General features: G+C 39.2%; 1 protein-coding gene and 1 long non-coding RNA gene across 5 annotated transcripts in view; one reads left to right on the forward strand and one right to left on the reverse strand.

Annotated features, from left to right (window-relative positions):
• LOC122757711 overlaps positions 1–2,219 on the reverse strand; it is a 2,635-nt gene extending 416 nt beyond the window's left edge. Inside the window, exons 1-2 of the long non-coding RNA XR_006357825.1 lie at positions 1,815–2,219; positions 1–1,752 (exon numbers count right to left, since the gene is read on the reverse strand). The exon at positions 1–1,752 is cut by the window's left edge and continues 416 nt beyond it. This is a non-coding gene — a long non-coding RNA (uncharacterized LOC122757711). The remainder of the gene's footprint in view (positions 1,753–1,814) is intronic.
• LOC6578562 (tyrosine-protein kinase Src42A) overlaps positions 1–24,654 on the forward strand; it is a 53,853-nt gene that overhangs the window by 23,490 nt on the left and 5,709 nt on the right. For 2 of the 4 annotated variants that reach the window (XM_044010850.1, XM_044010851.1), the window contains exon 1: positions 10,266–11,270. The exons of the other annotated variants lie outside the window; for them this stretch is intronic. In XM_044010850.1, the coding sequence (XP_043866785.1) occupies positions 10,279–11,270 (992 nt within the window). In that variant the 5' untranslated portion in view covers positions 10,266–10,278. Of the gene's footprint in view, positions 1–10,265; positions 11,271–24,654 lie in introns of those variants that run through there. 4 annotated transcript variants of the gene reach the window in all.

Below are 24,654 nucleotides of genomic sequence, written 5' to 3' on the forward strand. Positions count from 1 at the left end.
AAAAACTCCAAATTGGCAGTTATATGAAATCAAAAATTTGTGCGAATTTTGAGCGATGGAAATTTCCCACAATGACGTATACTTCTTGGAATTTAATACCAAGAAATATAACGTTGTTTGCGTTGTTTTTTCTTTTGGGTATTTCATGCTTAAAGTCCACATATCGAAACTGGTTGTCGAAGGAGCTTCACTCTCATTTTTTTTAACGTACATACTTCAGGCAAAACACACAGCTTTCGATCTTCTTTCGATACCCTAAAAGTGGTGGGAAATGGGTATGATGTATGCAGCAAAAATGGGATGAAGTTTTTTATTTAAGTTGACTTGATCAAACTTGTTTAAGAGCTAAAGACTTGAATTTAGGATTATTGTGAAGTGCGAACCACACGAAAATCAACTTTGTTATATTGATTATCGATAAGTGATATAAAATAGATATTGAACTTCTGTATTTTGTATGAGCTTCACTTAAGTATTCTCCTATAGCTTCAAGGCAAGTTCTTTTCAACCCAAACTGAGAAAAACTCCAGTCTATAGATCCTTTGCCTGTTGCTTAATGTCATGTCCATATAGTTTCTCCACATGTACTCTAGCGTATCCTCTAGTCAAGCCCTCCCCACTAGAGCACTCTTGTTTTCTGCTTCGTTTCGTTTTGGAATTTTTATTGTTGTTATTTTTGGGAAGCTATTTAAGCTCTAGCCTGAACAGTTTCCAGGCCATTTGCAATAATTACATCCGAGGCTGTTCAAAAATTGAGCTTTTTTTTTTTTGTGCTGGGTGCGCTTTTTTCGGGGGCTGCTGAACTCTTCGTGTCCAAAGTTATTTGGCGCTACTAAATTTAGTCGACGCTCTCGTTACCATTGTGCAATGACCCAAATCAAAGCCAAGCTTATTTTTCGTCTGTTTTTTGCCTACGTTTTGTTGTTGTAGTTGTTGTTGTATCTGTGTTAGCTGTGTGAGCCAACCAAAGTTATTTTTTTTTTTTTACAATTTTTAAACTTGGTTTTAATTTGCACATAAAATGGAAGCTGCGCTCTGGGCTGTTTTTTTTTCGTGTGGAGAAAGTATGTATGTGTGTGCTCGTATATTAAAGTTTTAGTTCGAATTGCCATGTCTGTCCCGCCTCAAATTAGTTGATTATTAATAATTTGGCGTGTGTGTGTGTGTGTGTGTGAGGGTCGTGGCGACGGCGCATTTCATAATTTGCCTGGCAACAAATGCTTGGCAACAATGTTGCGGCCAGCAAAAGTTTGACAGCATTGTTGCTAACCAAACAGCCAAACGCTTGACTAATCTACACACACACACACACACACACACACACGCATATACTGAGCCAAAGACAATGAGCAAAAATGGAAAATACAAACCGGTTCAAATTGGGTCGTAGTACTTTTGAGTGCAATTGTTACCTTTGAGCAGCAGCAGCAGCAAAAACACTTTAACAATGGTTAACACTTCACTCATTATGGCTGGGTTATTATGTTGGTCTTGTTTCAGTTTTCTTGGCACGCGCTCCAAAACCAGCCGAGAGTCAAGCCAAGCCAAGCTAAATAACAAAACTCAAATTTGTTTTTTTTTTTTTGCACCGCCTACACCTTGATTTTGTAACGTATTTCGAATTCGGTTAGCATAGGTCAGTCTTGCAGAAGTCTCGGTTGGGGGCGTGGCAGGGCTACTGCCTTCCGCTGCTAACCTTGCTAGTTCTAATGCCACAAGCTTTGGCATTCCATTGACAAAACGTCGCTAAACCTAGAAACCAAAATCGTTTATTAAACATCTATTAGCAGGCATTTCAGTTTTTGCATACTCACAGTCCGTCTGACTAATACTAGTGTTAGCCTTCCGATTCGTGAATTTTTTTATTTATTTTTTTTTTTTTGCATAGAAAATCTTTTTTTAAATTAAATTTAATTTATTAATTTTTTTATTTTTTATTTTTGTTGAGCCAGAAGTGCATAACTGCGACTTTGTTTTGCTTTTGTTTTTTTTAATAAAAACAAAGCTTGTGACTAAATTCAGCTAATTAATATATGGTATATGAATATATTCATAAACATGTATCTTTTCTTATCTACAACCACTTTCGTCGGTGGTTCTGGTCGGACAGGTTTTATGCGTGCTTTTATATATGCGTTATATGGGATTTTTTTCTTTCTTTTTTTTTCTAATTGTTGCTTTTGTTTTAAAAGCACAGCTGTTTTGTCTTTTTTTCTCTTTAAAAGAAACAAAATACTCATGTGACTACAATATGTTATTATACGCTATGAAAAGAAGTCTTAAGAACGGTTTCAATGGAAGCTCGTATGGATTCTTTAAGAGTTTACAATAAAAGCCGAAACGAAGAGCGAAAGTTAAATTTGTTCGATATTTTAAACAATAACTTAACGATTCATGTAATCAATTTATCGATAATTTGGGCAATCTAACTGTGTTTATAGATCCATATATATAAATCAAAGAATCACTTTATAAACTGGGTCATCTGCACTACACTAAGCCCTTTAACCGATCAATCACATTTCATAATCGTTAAATAATGGCCCTCTATTAAGCAAACTAATCACAAGTTTTATACACTAGAAGTCATAGTAAATTGCTCAAATTTATCAATCAAAATTATAGGCAAACAAATGTCTCAGCTTAGAACAAATTGATTTATTAATCGATAAAAATGATTTACATTTAGATAAATTTCGAAAGCTATTAATCAAAGATTTGGTGACAGAAAACCTACAATAGAAAAATTTTGAAATAAATTTTAAAAGTAATATAGCTAAACAATTTGTCAACTTATAGCACACAGATCTGAAAAGATTTATCAGTATTTTAAACTTTTATTTATTAGTTGTGTTTTTTTTTTTTATGTTACAGCATTTAGAATGTTTACATGTTGTATAAAATGTAGGAGAAAGATCGAGATAAAATGCAAATTTAATTAATCGTTTAAGAACCGCTCTATCTAAATCGGTCATCTTAAGCTGTCCAGGCATCTCGTAATAGAAATTCCTTATAGCTTTTTTGAGTGCATAATGGAGAGGTTTTTGAAGATTAATTAGATAAAAGTAGAACTCAAACATCAAAGGGGAACGCCATTCAGCTGGAATGTAAGCTGGGATAGTCTTCGGAGTAAGGGATTATCTTGGAAGAGAAACTAGAAGGAGAAGGAGAGGCATTCTACGTAATATGCTACGATATTTGATATTTTACATTATGCACTGTCTACTCTATAGAATATATCTTATACATGGAATATATAATATAGATGCTCTTTACAAACCGGGCACGTCTTAAAGGCAAAATGCTTCAATATTTTGTCTTATCCACCTGATGCCCTATAGAAATTTGTTTCTTTCCATAAAATAAAATTACTTATAATAAATTTTTTTGTACGTCTTAAAAGTAAAAATGTAGTTAGCTTTTTGCATTCTTAAATTATGCATATTGGATATTGAATCTTAAGCCGTCTCTCAATTTATGGCTATATATGTACAGAAACAAAAGAATTAAATTCGAAACGCCTTGATGCAGTTTTTGTCTCTCTCTTTTTTGTATTGTTTGCTGTTTTCGATTTCTTTTGTGGGCTGACATTGACATTTGCTGATGCTGTTGTATGTAATATTGCTGTTGCTGTAGCTATAGTTGCTGTTGTGGCTGTTATTGCTGCTGCTGTTGTAGCTGCTGTTGCTGTAGTTGCTGTTTCTGATGCTGTAGCTAGATATTGCTGCAGCTGCTGTTGCAGTTGCTGCTATTGTTGCTACAGTTGCTGCTGTAGTTGCTCTTGTAGCTAAAATTGCTGCTCCTGCTCCTACTCCTGCTGTTGCTACATCTATTGCCGATGTTGTAGCAGGAACCGCCACAGTTGCTGCTGTAGTCTATATTTCTGCAACTTCTGTTGATATTGCTCCTTTTGGAGTAAAAGATGCTGTTGTTGCTCTTTCTGCTGCTGTAGCAGTAAATATTGTTGCTGTTGAGGTAGCCACTGCTGCTGCTGCTGCTGCTACCTCTACTGTTCCCATTGTTGTTGTTGTCGGCTGTTGTTGTTTTTTTTATGATCATCAGCCACGTTCGTTTATTGTCTTTTGTGCGTAACTAAAGCCATTTGTCTCCAGTCTGTCTCGCAGGATGTTCACTTCAATGCTTGCCTAGGCTGTTCGCTTCTGAGCATCTGTAAATCGCTTTTCGTCTCAAGTGCCCGCCTCTTTTCAGCACCGCCCCTACCCGGCCACTCCCCTACCTCGATCTTGGGCTGTTTGCTTTGTCGGCATGTTGTTGTCAGTTAGTCAGTCACCGTAAACTTGAACTGCTCTGCGACTGCTGCTGTCCAAGTTGTTTCCATTTCCATTTGCGGCAATGCAGCCTTGAAGTCACACTTATTTACATACTCACACACACACACACAGACAGTCGCACGCACACATGCGTACTTTCATGCACTTACATGGCATAAAAAAAAAGTTCATTGGTCAGCTAATGAAGCCCACCTTCAGTTGCTACTGTTGTTGTTGTTGTTGTTGTTGTGGTTATTGGCCGCATTAAGCTACGTCTCCGTCATAATTGTTACCAATTATTTCAAGCTCAAACAGCCCACAAACAAAAAATTATAATAAAATAATCTGAATAAAAAACTTCAGAAATTTTCATGGAATTTTACCAAAAGCTGTCACTCGACTCGAGACGTTCATAAATCTTTGAACCACAAAATCTTAAAATGATATTTGCTTAGTTATAAATTGGTTGGCAACATCTAAGAACTTTTAGCCATTATAATCGTAAATAAGCTTATAAAACTTGTTTGTACAGCTGTCCAAATGCATAGTTCGTAATTTGTAGAAATCAAATACTCGAACCATCTTTCAACTGGTACCAAATTATATATACATATGTAGATATTATTTGTGTCTTTAACTAATTGCCCCAACTAACATGTGGTCAATTATAAACAATTCTACAGAATTCTGCGATAAATAACATTGTATGCTATATAAATAACTCATTTTTTGTTTAACTCAATTCATTGGAAAACATATTTTTCTTCGTCAAATTCCTGCTCTATGTTGATGTTGCTTGAAGTGCTGCAGCTATTGTATGTTCAGGTTGAATAGCAAAAGTCGTAAGTGCAGTTCTTACTATAAAGTATTCCAGTTTCGTTGAGCACCCTGAAAAACCTGTTTCTTCCCTCGTACATATGGCTTATGGCTATAACGTGTTATGCGTAAATATTTATCAGCTGCCTAAAATGTTCCAAGTACTTTGATTTCTGTTTATATCACATGTAATGAGCTCTTTAGCATTAACATTTATTTGACATTTGGCGGAGTAACATTTCTAGCTTAACATATGTTCTGTTAAAGCTGTTAACAGAGTTGCAGGCGCTCGTAACTATCTGTTTATGTTATCTGACATGTCGTGTATTGTTTAACTGCGGTTCCTTGATGTGCCTTTTGAAAAAACAATGAACTTTTACAATTATTCTTATCTTCTAACATTTTCTGTTGTGCCATGCACTTGTTTTATAATTAGCATATGTTTAATTAAACAGTTTCCACATTTTTTATTTTTTCTAACAATTTTTGTTATAGATAAACAGCTTAACAGTCAATTCGAACTTTTTTAGTCTTTTTTTTTTTTCCTATTTTCTGCAATTGTTTTTGAATGAATTTTGCTTTTGCGATTGACCAAATCAAGTCATCAAATATATATATTTATATATGCTATGTATATACACTATAAAGTGATACATTTTATGGCAGCTTTCAATTCCATCACATGCAAATCGCATAAAGCATTCCAAAACTGACAAAAGCGCCATCATTTTGAATGGCATCCACACGACGCAAAAATTTGTTTTTGTTTTTATTTACTTTATTTTGCTGTGTATTTTTGATGTTTGCCAAACCGTATAAAATACAAAATAGATACACAAAATTTTGTCATTAACTGTGAAAAGTACTCGTTTAGCTTGTAGATTCACTGCAATTGCTTTTGTTGAATTTTTCAAGGTTGTCGCTCTCTTTCTCACACTCTCTCTCTTATACTCTCTTTCTCTATCTCTTGAACTAACTTTAAACTTAAACTATTCAGAAATGTTATCAAAAGACTGAGAAAAGATTGAAAGTCTGAGAAGCGGAATGGAATATCTATCGATCGAAATCTTAATCGAAAATCAAAACATAATATTGACAAGTTTATTTGATAAATGAAACCAACTCTGCTTATGAAAATGTTAAACCAAGTCTTTCAAAAGCTAAAAGCAAAATGAAAAACTTTACTTAGCGAATTCTAGATCTTACAGACTTTCCTAATATTCAAAAAATTGGGAAAGTTTTAAAGGAAAAAAAGAAGAACAATTTAAACTTCAGCAATTGAAATGTTTATAGCAATAATTTGATACTCATAGGGTATCTTATTGTACGACTCTAGAACTTGTATATTTTAATACTCAATAATGAAGTAGAGTAATTAAGTTTGTGCAAGAGCTGAAAATGTTTTTAAAACGAAACTAAAGTTTGCAAATAGGAAATCGAAAATTGGAAACAGAAAACAGAAAACAGTAAATTTAAAACTGAAAACAGTGTAAACAAGTAAAAGCACTTGGGCGCAGTACGAAACAATTGTAGGAAAAAACACCGTAAAGTTCAAAGAAAGTTAAACAACAACAGCAACAACAACAACGAAGGAAAATGAAAATGGGTGTTTTTTTCTTATATATATATTGAAGTGTTTTATTTTCTTTTTCTAACAGTTTGTTGCCCGCTCGCTCGCACAGTCTCCGGCAAAACAAGGGAGATTGACAAAACACTTTGTGCCGAGCGTCGTACATTGAACTACTGTTATTGTGTTGTGCCGGTGTTGTAGGTATTGGTGTTGTGTAATCCGAGCAAGATGACCACCATGCCCGTGGTCTGGTGCACCGATCCCAATTCGGTGAACAACAAGCCAACGGCCTTTGCTCTGCATGGCATACAGCTGCAGGGCAATGTGACCGAGAAGCAGGTGAATGCATTGCGCGAGCTAGTGAATGCTGCGGCCGAGGGACGCCTCATACTGCCCTCGGACGGTACGTTTATGCTGTTGGACAGCGGCCTAAGCATCGAGAGCTCCATATTGGCCGGAAGCAAGCAGACGGCGAATGAGAGCAGCCAGGTGGATGCGCCCAAGAATGCCAAGAATACGTATATATTGATGCCGGTGAGCAATAAGAGTGCAACAGCAGAAGGAGTTGCCACAGCAGCAGCAGGAGGCGGAGGAGGAGGTGGAGGTGGAGGTGGAACAGCAACAACAGTTGCTGGCAATGCACAATGCACGCCGGCAGCAATTGCAGCGGCAGCAGCCCAATTGGAATTCCTGTTGGAGCCAAAATATTCGACATTATCGTCGCCGCCCCCCAGCACGACGCCCAGTTCACAGACGGCGGACAATGAGACATCCGATGAGATATTGTACGAGTTTCTCTGCTGTGCCAAGTGCATGAACGAGCAGCGTACGATCGGGCATAACGGCACTTGTGGCAATCGGCGCTTGCAGCGATTCCTTAGGCATTGCAACAACAACGGCAACGGCGGCAGCATCAGCAGCAGCAGCATCAGCAATGAGCAACAGCAGTTCAATGAACCTCTGATTGATCTAGATCCTGTGTGCAGCATTGCCAGCAAATATGCAAGACGGCAACAGCAGCTGCGTCACAAACAGCTGTCGACCATCTCGATGGGCATTGCACGTAATCATCGGTCCAATGGTCGTCATCATGGCAAATTACCCATGCACAGTGTGAAAATCTTTCATAATCGCAGCAGTTACACTACGCTCAGCGGCGCGTGCACCATGAGCGTGGGCGTGGCGGCAACGACGACGTCGGCGGCTACAACGACGACGGCAATTCCCAGTGACAGTCGGCTAACGACAGCAACAGCAACAGCAACAGCCACAGCCACAGCCACAGCCACAGCAATAGCAATGCCAGCCAGAGTTGAATCGGGCAGTTTAACGGTGACAGCGGCGCTGTCAACAACACAACTGCCCAGCGTAACGCCGCTCTATGCGATTGTGAGCAAAAAGCGTGACGCGAACTATGAAAAGAACAACAGCAACAGCAGCAACAACAGCAACAACACTAATAATTTCAACAACATTATGTTAGCTGCCGTGCCAGAGGAGCCCAGCGTTAGCGCTACGGTTAAAGATCTAATCAGTTTTGAGGATGACGATGTTGTTGTTGAACAACAAACAAATGACAGTTTAGCCAATAGAGCAACAACAACAACGGCGACAACAACAACAGCAGCAACAGCTACTAATGCTAACAGCAACTGTGATAATCAAGTGGATTTACTGTGCGGACCCAACGATGTTGCCGAGGACGGCAATCTGTTGTCGCTTTCGCTGCTCGTTACGCCGCCACCAACACCGCCCAAGCCAAGTTCGCCCGGCTCAAATAATTCGAGTCGCAAGACCAGCTTTGATTCTACCTGCACGATTAGCTCACTCGACTCGGGCTTTATGGAAATGCAAAACAAATTGGATGCACTGGCAGCAGCAGCAGCAGCAGCAGCAACAGCAACAGCAACGCCAGCAACAGCATCGGGCGAGAAGATAGCCAGACGCAACTATAAGGAATGCCTGACGCAGTCGCGCAATCGTCGCAAATCCTATGAAGAGTTTAAGGCCATGTTTGCTGAGGCCGCACAGCCGGAAGCGTTGGCGCGACTCACGCGACGACGCAGCGGCGCAATGCAGGAGCAACTGCAGCAGCAGCAGCAGCAACAAGTGGGTGCTGAGGCGGCTGAGCTGCTCGTGGCGACAGATGACGCAACGTCAGCAGCAGCAGGAACAACAACAACAGCGGCAACAACAATAACTACTACTACTACTACAAACAGCAGCAACACTGTGATGACAATGCTCGCCTCAATATCAGAACAAGAAACCACAAGCAGCAGCAACAACAGCAACAACAACAACAACAGCAAACCGGATTCTGAAAACGAGTTTGCGGATGAAATGGATACCGGCGACGATCTAACAACAACAACTACAACAGTTGCTACCGCCGCCGCCACCACAGAAGCAATGCGCAAGAATTCAGATTTTCTATCGCAAATACTTGATCAGCAATTGGCGGCCAAGGAGGAGCAGCGTGCCAAAGCGCACAAGCGACGCACATCGTACGAGGAGTTCAAGCGGCTTGTGCGTGAAATCGATGCCAGCAGCAGCAGCGACATGGAGCAGCAAACGCTGGAATGTCAGCAGCAGCAGCAGCTGGACACACCCACAACAACAGCAAAGGCAACAACAACAACAGCAGCAGCAGCAACATCGTCGTTTAAGCGACAGAATTCGCGTCAGCGTAAAAGTTTTGCCTCCTACTTTTTGCCGCGACGCCACTCGGCAACCAAAGAGCCAAAGACTGAGCAAATTGAGCTGGTGGAGCCAGAGCAGCAGCAACAGTTGCCACAGCAGCAGCAGCAGCAGCAACAGTTGCAGGCATATGCCAAAATGGCCAGCAGGAATAATAGCTGCAGCTCCAGCGTCAGCTCCAGTGCCACATATAAGCGTAATTTTAAAATCTATGATAAGCTAGTGTACGGCACCATCTACGATATAATACAGCGTAAGAACGATATCTATCAGTTGACCTATCAGAAGTACGATAAGTACATGACCTACGGCACCATCTATGAGATATTGCACCGCAAGGCGACGCCGATGCAGGGCAGCAGCTCGCTGACAACGGGCAGCGGCGACAAGTGGCAGCGCAAAAGTTTGAGCGCAATCCTAGAAGGCAACGCGACGGCGGCAACAGCAACAACAACAAGTCCAACAGCAGCAGCAGCTGCCGCGGCTGCAACAACTGCGACAGCAACAGCAATGGAAATGCATAAATCAAATGATGTGATTTATGATATAATACAAAAGCAGCAGCAAAAGCGCGAAAAGGAACGCCAGCAGCAGCAACAATTGTTGCAACAGGATGCAGCAGCAGCAACAGCAGCAGCAGCCATTGAAACAACAACGGACAACAGCACAAATTTGGGCACGCATGTCACGCACAAATATGGCACAATTTATGACATCCTACAAGGAGAGAAATTGGAAACCAGCGAGGAGGCAAGCAACAGCCACAGCCACAGCAGCAGCAGCAACAACACAAAACCAGTTGCCACATCGCGTTTTGTGGTCAGCCATGTGGATGAACAACAGCAGCAGCAACAGCAGCAGCAGCAAGACAACAACAACAGCAACAGCAGAAATGTGACTGCCGACACGAAATGCAGTAAAATGCGACGCTTGTCCAATATTCTAAGCTACAACAAATCAGGCAACAACAATGCTGCGCCACAGGAGGCCGACAGCAACAGTGAACAGCAGCAGCAGCAGCAGCAACAACAACAGCAACTGTTGGTGCCGGCTAAACGCAGTCAGGCCAAACGTCGCGTTGGTGTTAGCAATTTGTTGCTGCCGCTCGACTCGGAGGAGCTCTATACGCGCATCATAGCACAGCAGCGACGCAATGCTGGCAACAATTGCAACGACAACTGCAACAACAACAGCAACGGCAGTAGCAGCAACAACAACAACAGCTCTGGCAGCGATGCCGATTGTCACATGTCGCTTATCAAATCGAATTCTCTGGATGCCATTTCTATGTCTGTGGCCATATCGCCGCCGGCCACGCCCTCGCCACCGCGCCCACGCCGCAGTCTCAAGCAGCACAAATGCCTGCAGCAGCAACAGCAACAACAGCAACAACAGCAACAGCAACTGTTGCTGCTGCCGCCGCTTGTGAAGAAGCATTCGCTAGACAATTGCCCAACAGCGCCAAAGATGTTGCAGCCGCAGACGCGTCGCTGGTCGAATCAAACGCTGCTCAAATGCACCTGCCACACGCTCGAAGAGCCACGGCATTGCCGTAGTAATAACAATAGCCATTGCACTTGCCCAACGCCCCCGCCGCCGCCACCGCCTCTGCCTCTGCCGCCGTCCGCCTTCAATGCATTGTCTGTCATTGAGAAGTGCCGCTCGCTGCCCGCTGCCTGCTCGCATACGTGTGTTAATTTAATGGCCGCCGCTGCCGGCTGCGCCGATGCGGCGGCCAAGTCTAACAGCAAATCAACGGCAGCAGCAGCAGCAGCAGCGGCAGCGGCAGCGGCAACAACACAAACTACGACAACAACAACAGCTACAACACAACTAACAGCGTTGACAATCAAGAAAGGCAAATCGCGTCGACTTTCGGAATTTACGCGTGGTGAATTTTTAAATGAAAAATCGTAAGTTTCGCCCTCCTATGCCCATACCCACCCCTCATGCCACCATGCCCTCAACCTACCCCACTCCCAACTGCCCGCTATATATTGTATCCATTAACTTATGATTAGACTATATGACAATAACATTTTGATACTATTTGCGGCTTTATGATAGACTTTGCCTTGCCATTTCATTTCATTCATAATATATATTCAATATAAAACATTTATAGATATTTATATATGCCACATTCCAGAATGTGTAAACAGAGAACATTATCACGTAATATGATATAGAAGTTTAGTTACTTCAATATAATAAGTTTTCCTACTTTTATAGTGTAATTTAATATGGTAATCCTATAAAAACTAGAATTCTATATACAATTAATGGCTGATACGTTTCCTGGACCTATCCAATACAGAAATCAAATTCGTTTTTAGAGCTGCCTGATTTGTAGGTCATATTTTGTTTTTACAGTAATATAATATAGAAGTACAACTCGATTTATAGCGATATATAATATGGAAAGTAAAGACGTTTTAGTGGGCAAATTGTAGTAGGAAATCAGATGATGCTAATAGGTCTAGGAATCTTAAAGAAGGAAAACAGGAAAATATTATAAGAAATCGCAGGGAGAAGGATAGAGTGAAGCTGAGGAAGAAAGACACAGGAAAATATTCTATGAGGTATGAGAGAGAGTGGGAGGATCTGGTGGCAAAGAAGACGGTTTCAGAAAGAGAAGGAAAGAGATCGTAAAAGGGCTCTAATGTACGTCTTACCTAATAGTCTACACTCTCAAGAGTAACTTTTCAGAAATAAATACTAAAATGACGTAATTTGTAGTGCATTTGTACCTTAAATTATGCATAATTTATGATGCAAAATAGCCGCCAAAGCCAATCCCGGGGCACTCCACTAAAAGTGCTAAATCCCAGACACAGCTGTCAGGTAATTTGTTTCTTTTTTTAATATTTGTTCAAAGTCGACAAATGTGTGTAGGGCAAAAACGTATGCAAAACATTTTCGCAGTACATGATACGACTTTCCTTCTGTAGGAAATCAGTTGAAGATTGTTGAAAAGGCAAAATAGAATGACTAATGATAATGCTATTGGCAATAACAAAGCACTTGACCATAGGTAAATAGTAGTAAATAAAGAGAAAAACCAATAATTGCAAAGTGGAAGCAATTATTAATGAATTACAAACGTCACACCCAGACTATGGAACAGTCTATGATGTTTGCTTTACAAGTAGGTGGGAAATATGCGAGTGACGAGGAAGAAAAACAAGTATGAATGCTGATATCGGGTGGCTGAGACTGTGTAATACTCGTTCACAGAGTGCGCTCAAGGGCCCTAAATATATCTATAAATAGATGTAGTATTTCCCGATGTACTTACCCGTATTTGTTCCAAATTTGAATCTCTAGAAACTTCAGCAACTGCGAAATTTGCATTCATACGGAGAGACGGTGTTCGGAAGGACGGACAGATAGACATTGCACAAAGCCAATATACTCTTCAGTACGTCAACGATAATAAAAACTATGCCAGTATGTCTCTATTTCTATTTGAGACTATTGCCTCGCTCTCCCTCTCTCTCTCTGTATCTAGCTCTCGCTCCCTCCCTCTCTCTATCTCTCTTTCACTTTGTTGCGATCTTTCGCTTCCATGTTGTAATCGAGGTAAACGTCACGTCTTTATGTTATTAACCTGCCAATTATTTGACTATCAAAAATCAGTCAGGTACGCGTCAGCAGCTACTCCTCATTTTATACCTTGGGGTATTTGTAGTACCGTTTTTTTTCCATACACCTCCCGTCTTTTGGCTGTTGCCATGCCCCCAAAAACAAAATAAAACAAAAAAGTCGTGACAATTTTCGAGACAGACTTTAATTAAGCGCTAAACAAACATGGCTCGACACATTTCAAATTTTGTTTTTTGGTTTTTGATTTTTTATTTTTGGTTATTTGTTGTTGTTGTTGTTGTGTTTTTGTCTAGTCGTGGTTTTGTGTCAAGTGTTACATTCGCTTCGTTTTCTTTGAGTTATCAGCAAGTTTGCGTTTGTTTGTCCACCGTTCGCTCCTCGTCTTTTTTTTCGGGTTTTCGCCAAACACGTGTACCACAAGTACCCAACAAAAACTTTCTGTGTGTGTTTTTTTCTCTGTACAATTTCGTATTCAAATGCAAATTGAGGGTCTGAACCAATTTGAAATGCTTTGGCCTTGAAGTTGACGTGAATTCAATTTGTTTGACAAGTATTGGAGCAGCTTTGTATATGCATCATCTGAGAGATATATCTGCATAATAATGATAAATGCCAATGTGGAGCTGTTGGCAAAGATTTCTGCAAAAGAATAGTTATAGATTGTTGAATGACAGATTGAATTAATGCAATTTAAACGAGGGCAAAGATTTGGAATTGGACTTGATATAGCGAATAGTTAACAAAAAGTCGGAAACTAGAGGAAATACCGTTTATGATTTTGCTCTAAATACAATTTATTGGGAGCAACGCAACAAATATGTTTACAATTTTATGCTGTATTGCCCCAAAAGTTAACTCACATCGATACTTATCGATTTTTCACAAACCTAAACCAGATTTAAGTAAACATCTGCCTTTGGTCTTTGATGAGTTAACATACACAGCATATTTACCTACGTGCCGGAGTACTTCTTAGAAGCTTCGAAATATATGTAGAAATATATCGATAATTATCGATTTATAAAGAAGCCCTAATCATCTATCTTCAAAATCCTTTGCCATATACTCAACAAATTTACTGCACTTGATATAGACAAGGGTAGAGTATTAAAATGGCTTTACCTCTCGATCATATGTCTTACCCTGAGTATCAATTACTTTATGACTTAAGCCCACCCACGTTTTGACTTCTAGGTCGTAAATTAAAAAGACATTAGCGGCTAATTGCAAAGAATTTCGCAGATAGTCGAGTCACTTTTGCTGACAACTTTTTCGCAGTCATTCGCTCATCTACGTAAGCAACGCCAGCAATCGGGCTGTATGTATATACATCTATGTATATCTATTGTAGTTGTCTCTATGGGTTTCTTCTATATATCGAAACGGTTAATTTGCAGCGACTGCAAATTGTCGGGGTGTGGCTATAATGTTTGTCTTGGCTCTGACTATGCGTGTGTGTGTGTGTGTGTGACTTAGTCGGCCCACCAAACTAAGCGTTGTTACTGTAGCGCCCACTGCAGCCAGTCATTAGCTTTCTGGATAGGGATTATTATGTAAGTGAAGCACTAAATGCAACGTGCAGCACGTGTTTAATTCAATTCGATTCATTAAATATAAGGCAGTCATATATGTATGTCTAATAGCTGACATTTATTTGCGAACTGCATTCAAGCGTTACTTTTTAATATGTGGTCTCATAGTCAGCCCCTGGCGAAATTTGCATGAGGTTTTGGGCTGGAGATTGCGATTCGATTCACGATATTCGCCAAGGTAACTAGATGGCTTAGTCATGTTTCAGAGAACACTCTATTGAGTGTTTTATAGTCTTAGTCTGAAATAATAGGCGAATAGGTATATATTGGAATGAAAATGGGATTTTTATAGAGTTTAATATGGTTTCAAATATAAAACTTACAAATTTCTATGTAATCAACATAGAAACACAAAGACCTAAAATATCTAGAGATGTTTATTCATATGAGTCTCATAAAAATTCCTTTGACTTTATCGATTATCGATTAATAATATTCAGATAAACTTGAAGACTAGTTAAATGTGGGAACTGAAACTTGTCCAGTACAATTATTAAAGGAAATTTCTCGACTAGATTAAAATTTCTTAGAGAGTTATTAGAGATTTCATGAAACAACTTCTACTACCCAAAATTCCCACATGTTATCGATTATAGTTTAATCGCTACCCTCTCGACTGAGTCTCTAAATCATTCTAAAGGCAAACAAATATTCTCGTAAGCGCAATTGCAGAGTATCTGAACAATTAGCAAGCCTGAATGCAAGTAATTGCCATTGTTTACAGTTGTTTACATGCAGAGAACAATAAACTCAGATAGAGAGAGAGATATATACATACGTAGATACTTTGCCGATAAACACAATAATAAACTCATGATTTCAGCTTTACCTTTCTATCCAACAAACCTAGACAATGCAATTGGCATTGAGCTGCATTCAGCTTGGATCTGATTTGTATATGTAAAAGTGTATACACATATAGATATATATATTTGTTTATATATGTATGTATATAAATTTAGATATTCACACAAATTGCTGTATAAAATATATTTTTGCTGACATTCTCCATAATTTTCCAGCCAAATTATCACAGCTTCAATTGCATTTGCGTGCCGAGTGAAAGAGAGAGAGAGAGAGAAGTCTTGTGTATTTTTATTTGCGATCTTATCTGGAAAGTGCATTTTTTGTTTAGCTTGCAACGCATTAGAAAATGCTCAGCAAATGTTGCACGTTGCACGTTGCCGGAGCTTGATAATTTGCTTGGCGCTAGGCAGACGTCGACTCCGACTCCGACTGCATCTCCGTCTACGGAGCTGAGTTGGCCTTTTACTTACAATGCATTTTATGGCCAGTGGCCGTTTCTATTTGCACATTTTCACTGCTAAAATGGCAACGCGTGCAACGTGCAACTTGCCACATTGCTGAGCAGATTCTTAACAGCAAACGAGAAGAAAACAATTTTTAGTTTTTCTTTGTTGCAACAACAAAAAAAAAAGTTAAAAAATAAAAATAAAGTTTGTCCGTCGCATTAGCAGCAAATCGAAAGCCTGGCATTAACAAATTATTTCTGCATAAAATTGTGGCCAGATCCCCATATATGTGCATACATATGCAACATGCAACAGGCAACAGGCAACATGGGCAACATGGCATGCTGTAAATGCCAGTTGGCTATTGGCTATTGGCTATTTTTAGCTGCTATTCCAGGCTCTCTTGGCCATTAAGTTCGTCCGTCCGTCCGTCCGTTCGTCTGCATTGATTTCAAATTTGTTTCGCACGAACTGCAATAGGCTTTAGCCACGCCCACAACCAGCCGCGCCTCGCCGCGCCTCTGGCTGTGTTCGGCTTCAACGTGCTGCTAAAATAAATATATATCGTTTGTTAGTCGTGTTAGGCAGTGCGGCCAGAGTACAGGATGCTCTGGCTAAACAATAATTAAATAAACGCCGGCAACTGTTGCTGATGTTGCTTGAATGTTGCTGTGCTGTGCAGCTAACAGCAACTAGCTAAACAGCATTGTCCATCGGCCAGTTTATGTTATTATTCCATTTTTCCATTTTTCTTTTCTTTTTTAGCTCGAAGCTGCATTTAGCTGCTCCTCAATTGGCGCCAGCCACAATTATCTTTGCTTTGGCTTGGATTTTTCCTTGTATATAAAAATAGATATTGGCAGTTGGGCTGCCATTGTGGTTGCTCCACAACTGTCATTTCGCTGCGGGTCTCTCGTGTTTCTCTCTGCTGTGGTGATTGACAGCAAATGCAGGAAATGAAACCAATTCGATTGTAGCATTTGATTTATCCAGCATTTTGCAGCATATCTCCTCAAGAATACAAGTTTTGCTTTTATAGAGAAATCAAGTTTTTATTAGTTTTTGCACAGCTGTTCGCACAACAATTGCATAAGCACTGCAATTGTTTAAACTTTAAATACAGCACAAATTGACCCAATTTAATAGCTGAATGCAAAAGAAATATATATATATATTTAAGTTAAAATTGTATGAATATTATATATAAAAAATATATAGAGAATTTAATAAGACTTAAATTGTATATATTTATATTTTTTTTTTATTTATATTCCCTGCTCAAGCAAGTATAGAAATTTTAGATTTGTTTATTTAACGATATCTTTTTTAGTGCTCTTAAATTAATGTTCATCAAATATTAGACAGGAAATGTCGTAAAGGTGCTGAACACTCAAGAATCTTAGTAAAATATACATACGTACATATATATTATACTAGATCTGCTTATTCATACACGTAAATATGTCTCTCATATGCTTTTTTTTTTTTTATCAACTTCCTGTTTTCAGTTGTCCGAAATGTCAGCTGAGTTCTATATGCTCTGCAATCTGTGTCTTTTCGTATGTGTTTACTCAGATTAAAATCAAATTGCTTGGAAAGGAAATACAAGCCAGTTTATGCTTGTTGTTTATGTGGAATACAATCTTAAAATATTGCAAAAAAAAAGTTTTAGTTTCAGTTTAGGACTTGGCTAGCATAAAGAAAAGACTTGAGGGCAAACATCTATGAAAACTTCAAGAATTGAAGAGAGTTAATCAATTAAAGTATTACCAAGAGTCTAATAACTGTTGATCTGCTTACACTTATCTCTCTCTCTCTCTCTCTAATGTCATATATGAAATTCTCAAGAATTGAAGATCGTTTATATATCATTTATATATAACATACACGACTTTTGTATAACTATACCTTATGCTAATATACCCACAATATCTAAGCTTCAATTATATCATTATCATTATATTAGCCATTTCATCTAGAGTATTCGCTATTCGACTAACCAAGCGCAATTTATTACAGCTGCTTTTAAAGACCTGCACCACAGACATTTCAAGTATGTCTATTTCACATATGTTAATAACATTTATTAGACAAATAGCTTGGGCATACAGACGACCTTAATGAACTGCATTCAGTGGACACTTTCCCCCTTTTGCCAGCTGCATATATCATCTATATGCATATGCATATATTTGCATACAATTTGCCCTAATTAAATATGCAAGTCGATTTCAAGTGCAGTTTTCTAGGGTATTTGCATAGCTGCTTGGACCAGTTACAAGTTCATTCATTCATCCATTTGTCAGCTGCACTTTGCATATTGTCTGAGGTGAATCAATAGACATATTTAAATATAATAGATTTAGAGAGAGGCAGATAGAGTGGGACTCTTATTGGACTGTTATTAATGTTTAAATAAATTATTTATTAGACTTTTTTTTTTTCATTGTTTCAATTTTACAATTGTTGCGTGTCAAAAGTGCTCACAGCTCCAACCAATTAATTATTATTGTTTTTAATGGAATTTTTTTAATATAACTAATTAAATTTTTATACTTTTCTTTACAGGTAAGTTGGCGCTTGCTAATTGAAATCAAATTTTGGCTAAGTATTATATATATCTTAATTTAATGCCTATTTCATTTGACGTATGCTTAATGCTCATATTACGCATACGCCGCATTGTGCGCACGTAAATCGCTTTTATTAGCTTCATATATGACACCAGCGCGCCTCGTATTTCGGTTTTATAAATGTTTCTAATTAAATATTTAAAAATAAATATGTGTGTGTGTGTGTGTGTGTGTGTGTGTGTGTGCATGTGTCAGCGGATATCGGAACAGGCAAAAAACAACCGCAAATAAATATAAATAAAATCAAAACATGACCAAGACAACAATTATAGAGAAAGTGACAGCGAGTGCACTGAAAAAAAAAGCGACAAGCTTCAAGCTACATACTCCAATTAATATGCGCAAGTGGAAAACCAAATCAGGAATTAAAGTGCATATATACATATATATATGTATACATGTATGTATATATATGTGTACATATTCAAAACACAATAAACAAATCGGCCTCGTGTTCGAGGAAAAGTTTGTATTGTTTTTATAATTTAGCCAAAATGAACAGCTGTAAATTGATGGCCTGCGCGCTTTTTGGTCAGGCCCAAAACACATACAGAGAGAGAGAGAGAGAGACTTACACAAACACAAACACGCCCCACAGCTAAGCTGCTGTTATTACATGCGTTACAGCGTTAAAAATCAATTAGGAGTATGGTAAACGAGCCTAATGGACTGTTTAATACTCGTTTTGGTCTCAGAAGATACAAAAATCGATTGGTTCCTGTTTTGATATAACTTGAATGGGCTAATCCTGAGATAGAGCTGCAAAAATCATGCCCAGGCTAATTGAGAATTATATTTATGTTATGCTATACTGGAGTAATATTTAGTTTCTTCAATCCTTAGTCTCTTCTCTAGAATCACACAACCAATATACTCACTTCAACAGCCTGCACGGGCACACAATAATCTTCTGCTGTAATCCACAGTTAATTCACAGCCTCTGAATCATGCGTGACGTTTCTTAACAAAAATATGAATGTGATGAAAACAGAAACCCGTTTGCCCGACGAGCGCGCAAATTACATGTGCATATATGCACATATAAATATACATGCATATATGTATATATAGGCATATAGACATAAATATCTGTATATACCTGGCTAATTGCACAAACAATGTAAAATACAAAAAACATCATGACCTGCTTCAATAAATCCCCCAAGCCCAAGTCCCAATTGCAGTACGAACGCCCGCTGCTGCTGCTGCTGCTGTTGTTGCCAATTGGCAATTGGGGCAGCTGCGTTTCCCCCAACAATTGACAGTGGAACGTTCGAACCGTTGCATGGATTTGGATTCAATGCGATTCGATTTGTTGTCAATTGTTGTTGTTGTTGTTGTTGTTGTCAGAGAGTTAGTTAGTGGCACAATTTGTGGCTCAATTGTCTAGAATTGGGCACGGTGAAAATACAGTCTCTGCATGTGTGTGTGTGTGTGTACGTGTGTGTGTGTCAATCACATCCAGTGGGCACGTCAAGTGTTGGCCTAGCAAATTGGAGCAGCGAGACCCAAATGAAGATGTGAGCGACATGCCATTAGCCAAGCCAATATATATAGAGGTGTGTGTGTGCGTGTGTGTGTGTGTGTGAATCTGATCATAAGTGCAGCGCGGTGATAGCAACTGGCTGCAGTTCACTTGTTGCATCTAATCTAATTTTAACTGAAAAAGCGCCTTGTTTGTCTGCCTGCCTGAATGCCTGAATGGCTGCCTGCCTGCCTGCCTGCCTGGCAATTAAGTTAACAGCCGAAAACAAGCCAAACATGTTGGCCCAAAGCGCAACAGCAACTTACTAAAAACACAAAATAAAAAAGTCGCATCGTTCCACTAACCATGGCCAAAAACTTGTAAGAAAAAAAAAGCACACACACACACACACTTATTTATCTATATATATAAATTGTTAACAAAAAGCCAAAACATGTAGCAAGTATCTTTGGCTTGCAGCAGCAGCAGCAGCAACAACAACGGCAGCAAGTGCAACTGCAACTGCAACTCTGGTGTGTGTATATTTTTAGACATTACGTTGCGTTTGCGTTGTTTAAAAATAGTTGCGCCCCAGTCGCACAGCCCAAACGAGCCACACACACACACACAAACACACACAAAGTTGCTGTAAGCGAAGCTGCTGCAACTAAGGCAAAGACTGCAGCAGCAACAGCAACAACAGCAGCAACATCAACTACGCATTTGATTTGGGCTTTGGCCAGTAACTAGCCATAGTCCAATCTATAAATAGCTCTACGCATTTTTCTTCTAGAACAATTTTTCATGTTACAGCGCTGCAATCGGCTCTCTATGAGCCATAATATATTGATATTGATATTGATATGTCTGGCAGCCAGCTGAACTCTGAGAGATCTGAGCACAATTGGCACTTGAACATTGAACACGACACGCGCAGTGCGGCTCTCTCTATCTCTCTTTCTCTCTCTCTCTAAGTAATCGTAAATATTTCGTTTGCACTGGCAAAAAAATTGCGTATGAACCGACTTTGAGAGAGACGTTGGCATGCTCTAAAGTGCAGTTAGTAGTAGTAGTAGTAGTAGTAGTAGTATTACTCTTAAATATTTATTTACTCCGAGTATAGCTGGAAATGCTCTTAAGTGCTGGAATATTCGTATAAGTAGTCGCATGTATACGCACTTTTAACGAACACTGTTTTATAAATTTACATGCATATATGATAATAGAATATATTACATAGTATATTGTAGCATAGTGTAGTATAATATATGCATTATGAATATAGTCCACTTTTCTATTGAGTATCTTTGATAATGTTTGTGAATATTTGCATATACTGACATGATAAATATTCCACTAGCTATACGAAAGGTAACAAAAATACTTGCATACATACGAATTCTAGCAAATGTACTCAATCGTTCTGAAAATTATCTCTAAATGAGAATCCCTAATATCAAATTCATTAAAAAATGTAAAAACCATTTATATATGATACAAGATTCAATTAAAGCCCACAAAATAAAGTAGATCCCATTTAAACTCTGCTCAAACTAACTTCCCAAAGCTTACCTTCAATTTCTTTAAGTGTACAGTGCTCTCATGACCAAGTCCTGCGTGCTTAGACTCTATTGAGATAAAAAAGCAAAAAAAAAAAGATTCAAATTCCAAAGTCAAGATGCAGCTTCAAGCTGTCTATTATAGGCAGTGGTGTGCTGCAGTGGTGCTGGTGGTGCAACACTGCAGCTTCATTTCACATTAGCCGCCTAACGTAAACAAGTTGCCATGGAGCAGCTCGGGCGACTGCGACTGCAGCTGCAGCAGAGCAAAAGGATGCGCATGCGCATGTGCAATTAAAGTGTTGCATATTTATGAAAGTCATGCATGCACATGCACATGCTGGCTATCGATGTGATCTATAAATAGGCTAAATGCTATTATGGTCAGGTTAACTGCTGACTGCTAGACAAACTGGCCTGGCCTGGGCTGCTCTGAAAAAGAAAAATTGGCTTTAATGGCGTCTAATAAATGCTCATTGGCATAATAGACACGTGCTACAGACTGTGGCATACACATTAATATTGTTATGATTGATTGATCAATCAAAATGTGTGCCTGTGTGTATGTGTGTGTATGTCATTCACAAAAGGATGAAGCTCTAAGCATGTCATCCTGACGAGCTTGTCTACCTGACTGCCCTGCCCTGCCCTACCCTGCCTAGCCTTGTCTTACCTGCCTTTTACCTGTGCCTGTGTTGACGAGCAAATTGCTGGCTTTGTTGATGAGGTGGGCATTGTCTGAGCGAACCGTTTGTCTGCCGCCCGATGACAACTGCAACATGTGCTAATCAACAGAGCAACAATGTGAGGAGAGCGGAGTTAGAGTTGACAATGCACAACTAGAAGATACCCCCGGTGGTTAAGCTTGAGCATGTAGAGTAGTCATATACAGAAAGATACACACACACACAGAGAAACATAAGTTATGCTACTAAAATATGGATTACTTATAGATACTACGGAAAAAAGTTTAAACTAATGTTAACTCTGCTATAAAACAATATATATTCAACGATTTTGAAGTCTTCAACTCGTGTAGTTTACAAGAACCAAGCGTTCAAAAAGAGAAGAGAAGTGAGAGAGAGGGGCAGCTTAAGTATATAAAATTGGCTAGTCATTCAAGTTAAGAACATATATTTTACCATGAGGGTTACACAAATGGCATTCTGCTGACCTTTACATACATTTGCATGGGAACATCATGCCCTCTCTAACCAATTACAGGGCATATGTACAAGAAAAAACAAAATAACAAAAAACAAAATTAAATCCAACTCCCCTAACGCAGCAGACAGCCAATTAAAAGTGCCAGCCAAGTTAAGAGTTCAGCTGAAATCGAGTCCGAGCAGCGAACATCGAGTGCGAGCATCGAGTTCGAGACCGAGTCCGAGTCCGAGTTCAGCTAGTCCGCAAGTTCTTTTAAAAATAGCTTTAAATGGTTTTTGCGCAATCAGATTACTTGCAGTTTTGCCTGCTTGAATTCCAGCTAACTGAATGGCTCCAGGCGAAAGAAGAAAAATGGAAATGGAATAAGAACACGCACTCCAACTAGTTTCAGCTAGCGCTATCTACCCTCTCCCTCTCTCGCATCTCGCTCTTCCTTTGACCACCTTCGTTTGCATTCTAAGCCAAAGTGAAATTCAATAGAACTGGCAAATGGCATTGGCCATGCCCATCTAGAATCGCAACTTCGCAGCCTGTCTTGCCAATTGCTGTGCATGTTGTGCTCCTCTTCTGATTTTGCTTCTTCTTCCTCTCTTTTTTGCTATACCACTTAACTGTGCTGAATTCATGGGGTATATGCCCATAGTCAGGCTGGCTAATTAAAATTAATTTACCGTTTATAATGGGGCATATTATCATAGTCGTATAGGCGTATCACGTCGCATTTTATGAGCTGTGAGCACAGGTTTTACTGCCAATTAATGCTGGAAGATTGTTGTTATCGATAACGATATCGATTTACCGTGCATATTCATTTATTCTGCTGCATATTCATTTCGTTTCTTCCCTAAAACCGAACTCCCTATGAACTTTATTTGACTGTTAATTAGATAGTACTCGTTTATTTGAGTATTGTTTTATTAACGTTATGCAACACTGCTAGCTGTCCTATTTTTCTTAGATTATGCTTAAAGCTACAAACTATGAACTTTTTCAGGCTAAATAAGTCATTGATAATGAATTCACTTTTTTATTTACATTTGCTTTAACGTTTTACAACACTATAACGTAGCTGTTGTTTGTTTTGATTAGCTATTAATAGGCTATCTGTAAGCATATTCCATTTGACTTTCATGTTGCTTCACTTTACTTTACTTTGCTTCTGGCAATGGCAGCTGGAGCAATCTGTCCTCACACACAGCTCGTAGTTTGAGCTCCCCAGGTGCACAAAGGCTGGAGTTGAGGCTGTGGCTGTGGCTGCGGCTGATGCTGATGCTCTATCTGTGGCTGAAGTTGTTTTTTATGCAAATGGTTTGTGGCTTCGGCTCTGTGGTTTGGGCATTCCAGGCTATTTGGTTATTCCTGTGCATGCACAAGAGCCCAAAGCAGAGCTGTCTGGCTATATACATGTATATATATATATGTGTGTGTGCTCACATATACACTGAGGCATGGCATGTCCTTGTGCACAACAATTTTTATTTTCACTTTTTTGTTTGCGCCACGTTTCAAGACTTAACACGCCCGTGGGCCTCCGCCTCCTGCGACTATTCTCCCTGCTTCTCTTTCTACAGTTCTTGTTTTTGGTCTAACGCAGCTATTGAAATGAAAAGTTTTGTACGTCCGGAAAATGTATTTCTCGGCTGCTGCTGCTGCTGCTGCTGTTGATGAGTTTCCTTTATCGCATTGAGGCCAGCGTCAAGCGAATCGTGAGAGGCGCATAATAAAACCGCATTTCAATGCTTAGACAAAAGATCGCAAATGGCTTCGTTTCTACATAACCCACATAAAAGCTGACTATCTATATATCTATCTATAGATGTGTGTTAAGTATATGCAAATGTGTTTCTCTGTGTGAGTGTGTGTGTGTGTGTGTGTCTCAATTATTACACTGCAACTGTCTTTATCTTACTTTTACAACACATTTTACATGTATTTTTATGATATGTCACAAATCTTTTGGTTGTTGAAGATTTTGTCATCTTTTTCTCTGTCACGAACCTTTAAAAAATAAATTGTGAATTG

Source organism: Drosophila mojavensis, unplaced genomic scaffold, assembly GCF_018153725.1.
Source record: "Drosophila mojavensis isolate 15081-1352.22 unplaced genomic scaffold, ASM1815372v1 contig_80, whole genome shotgun sequence".
In the NCBI taxonomy this organism is placed as follows: domain Eukaryota; kingdom Metazoa; phylum Arthropoda; class Insecta; order Diptera; family Drosophilidae; genus Drosophila; species Drosophila mojavensis.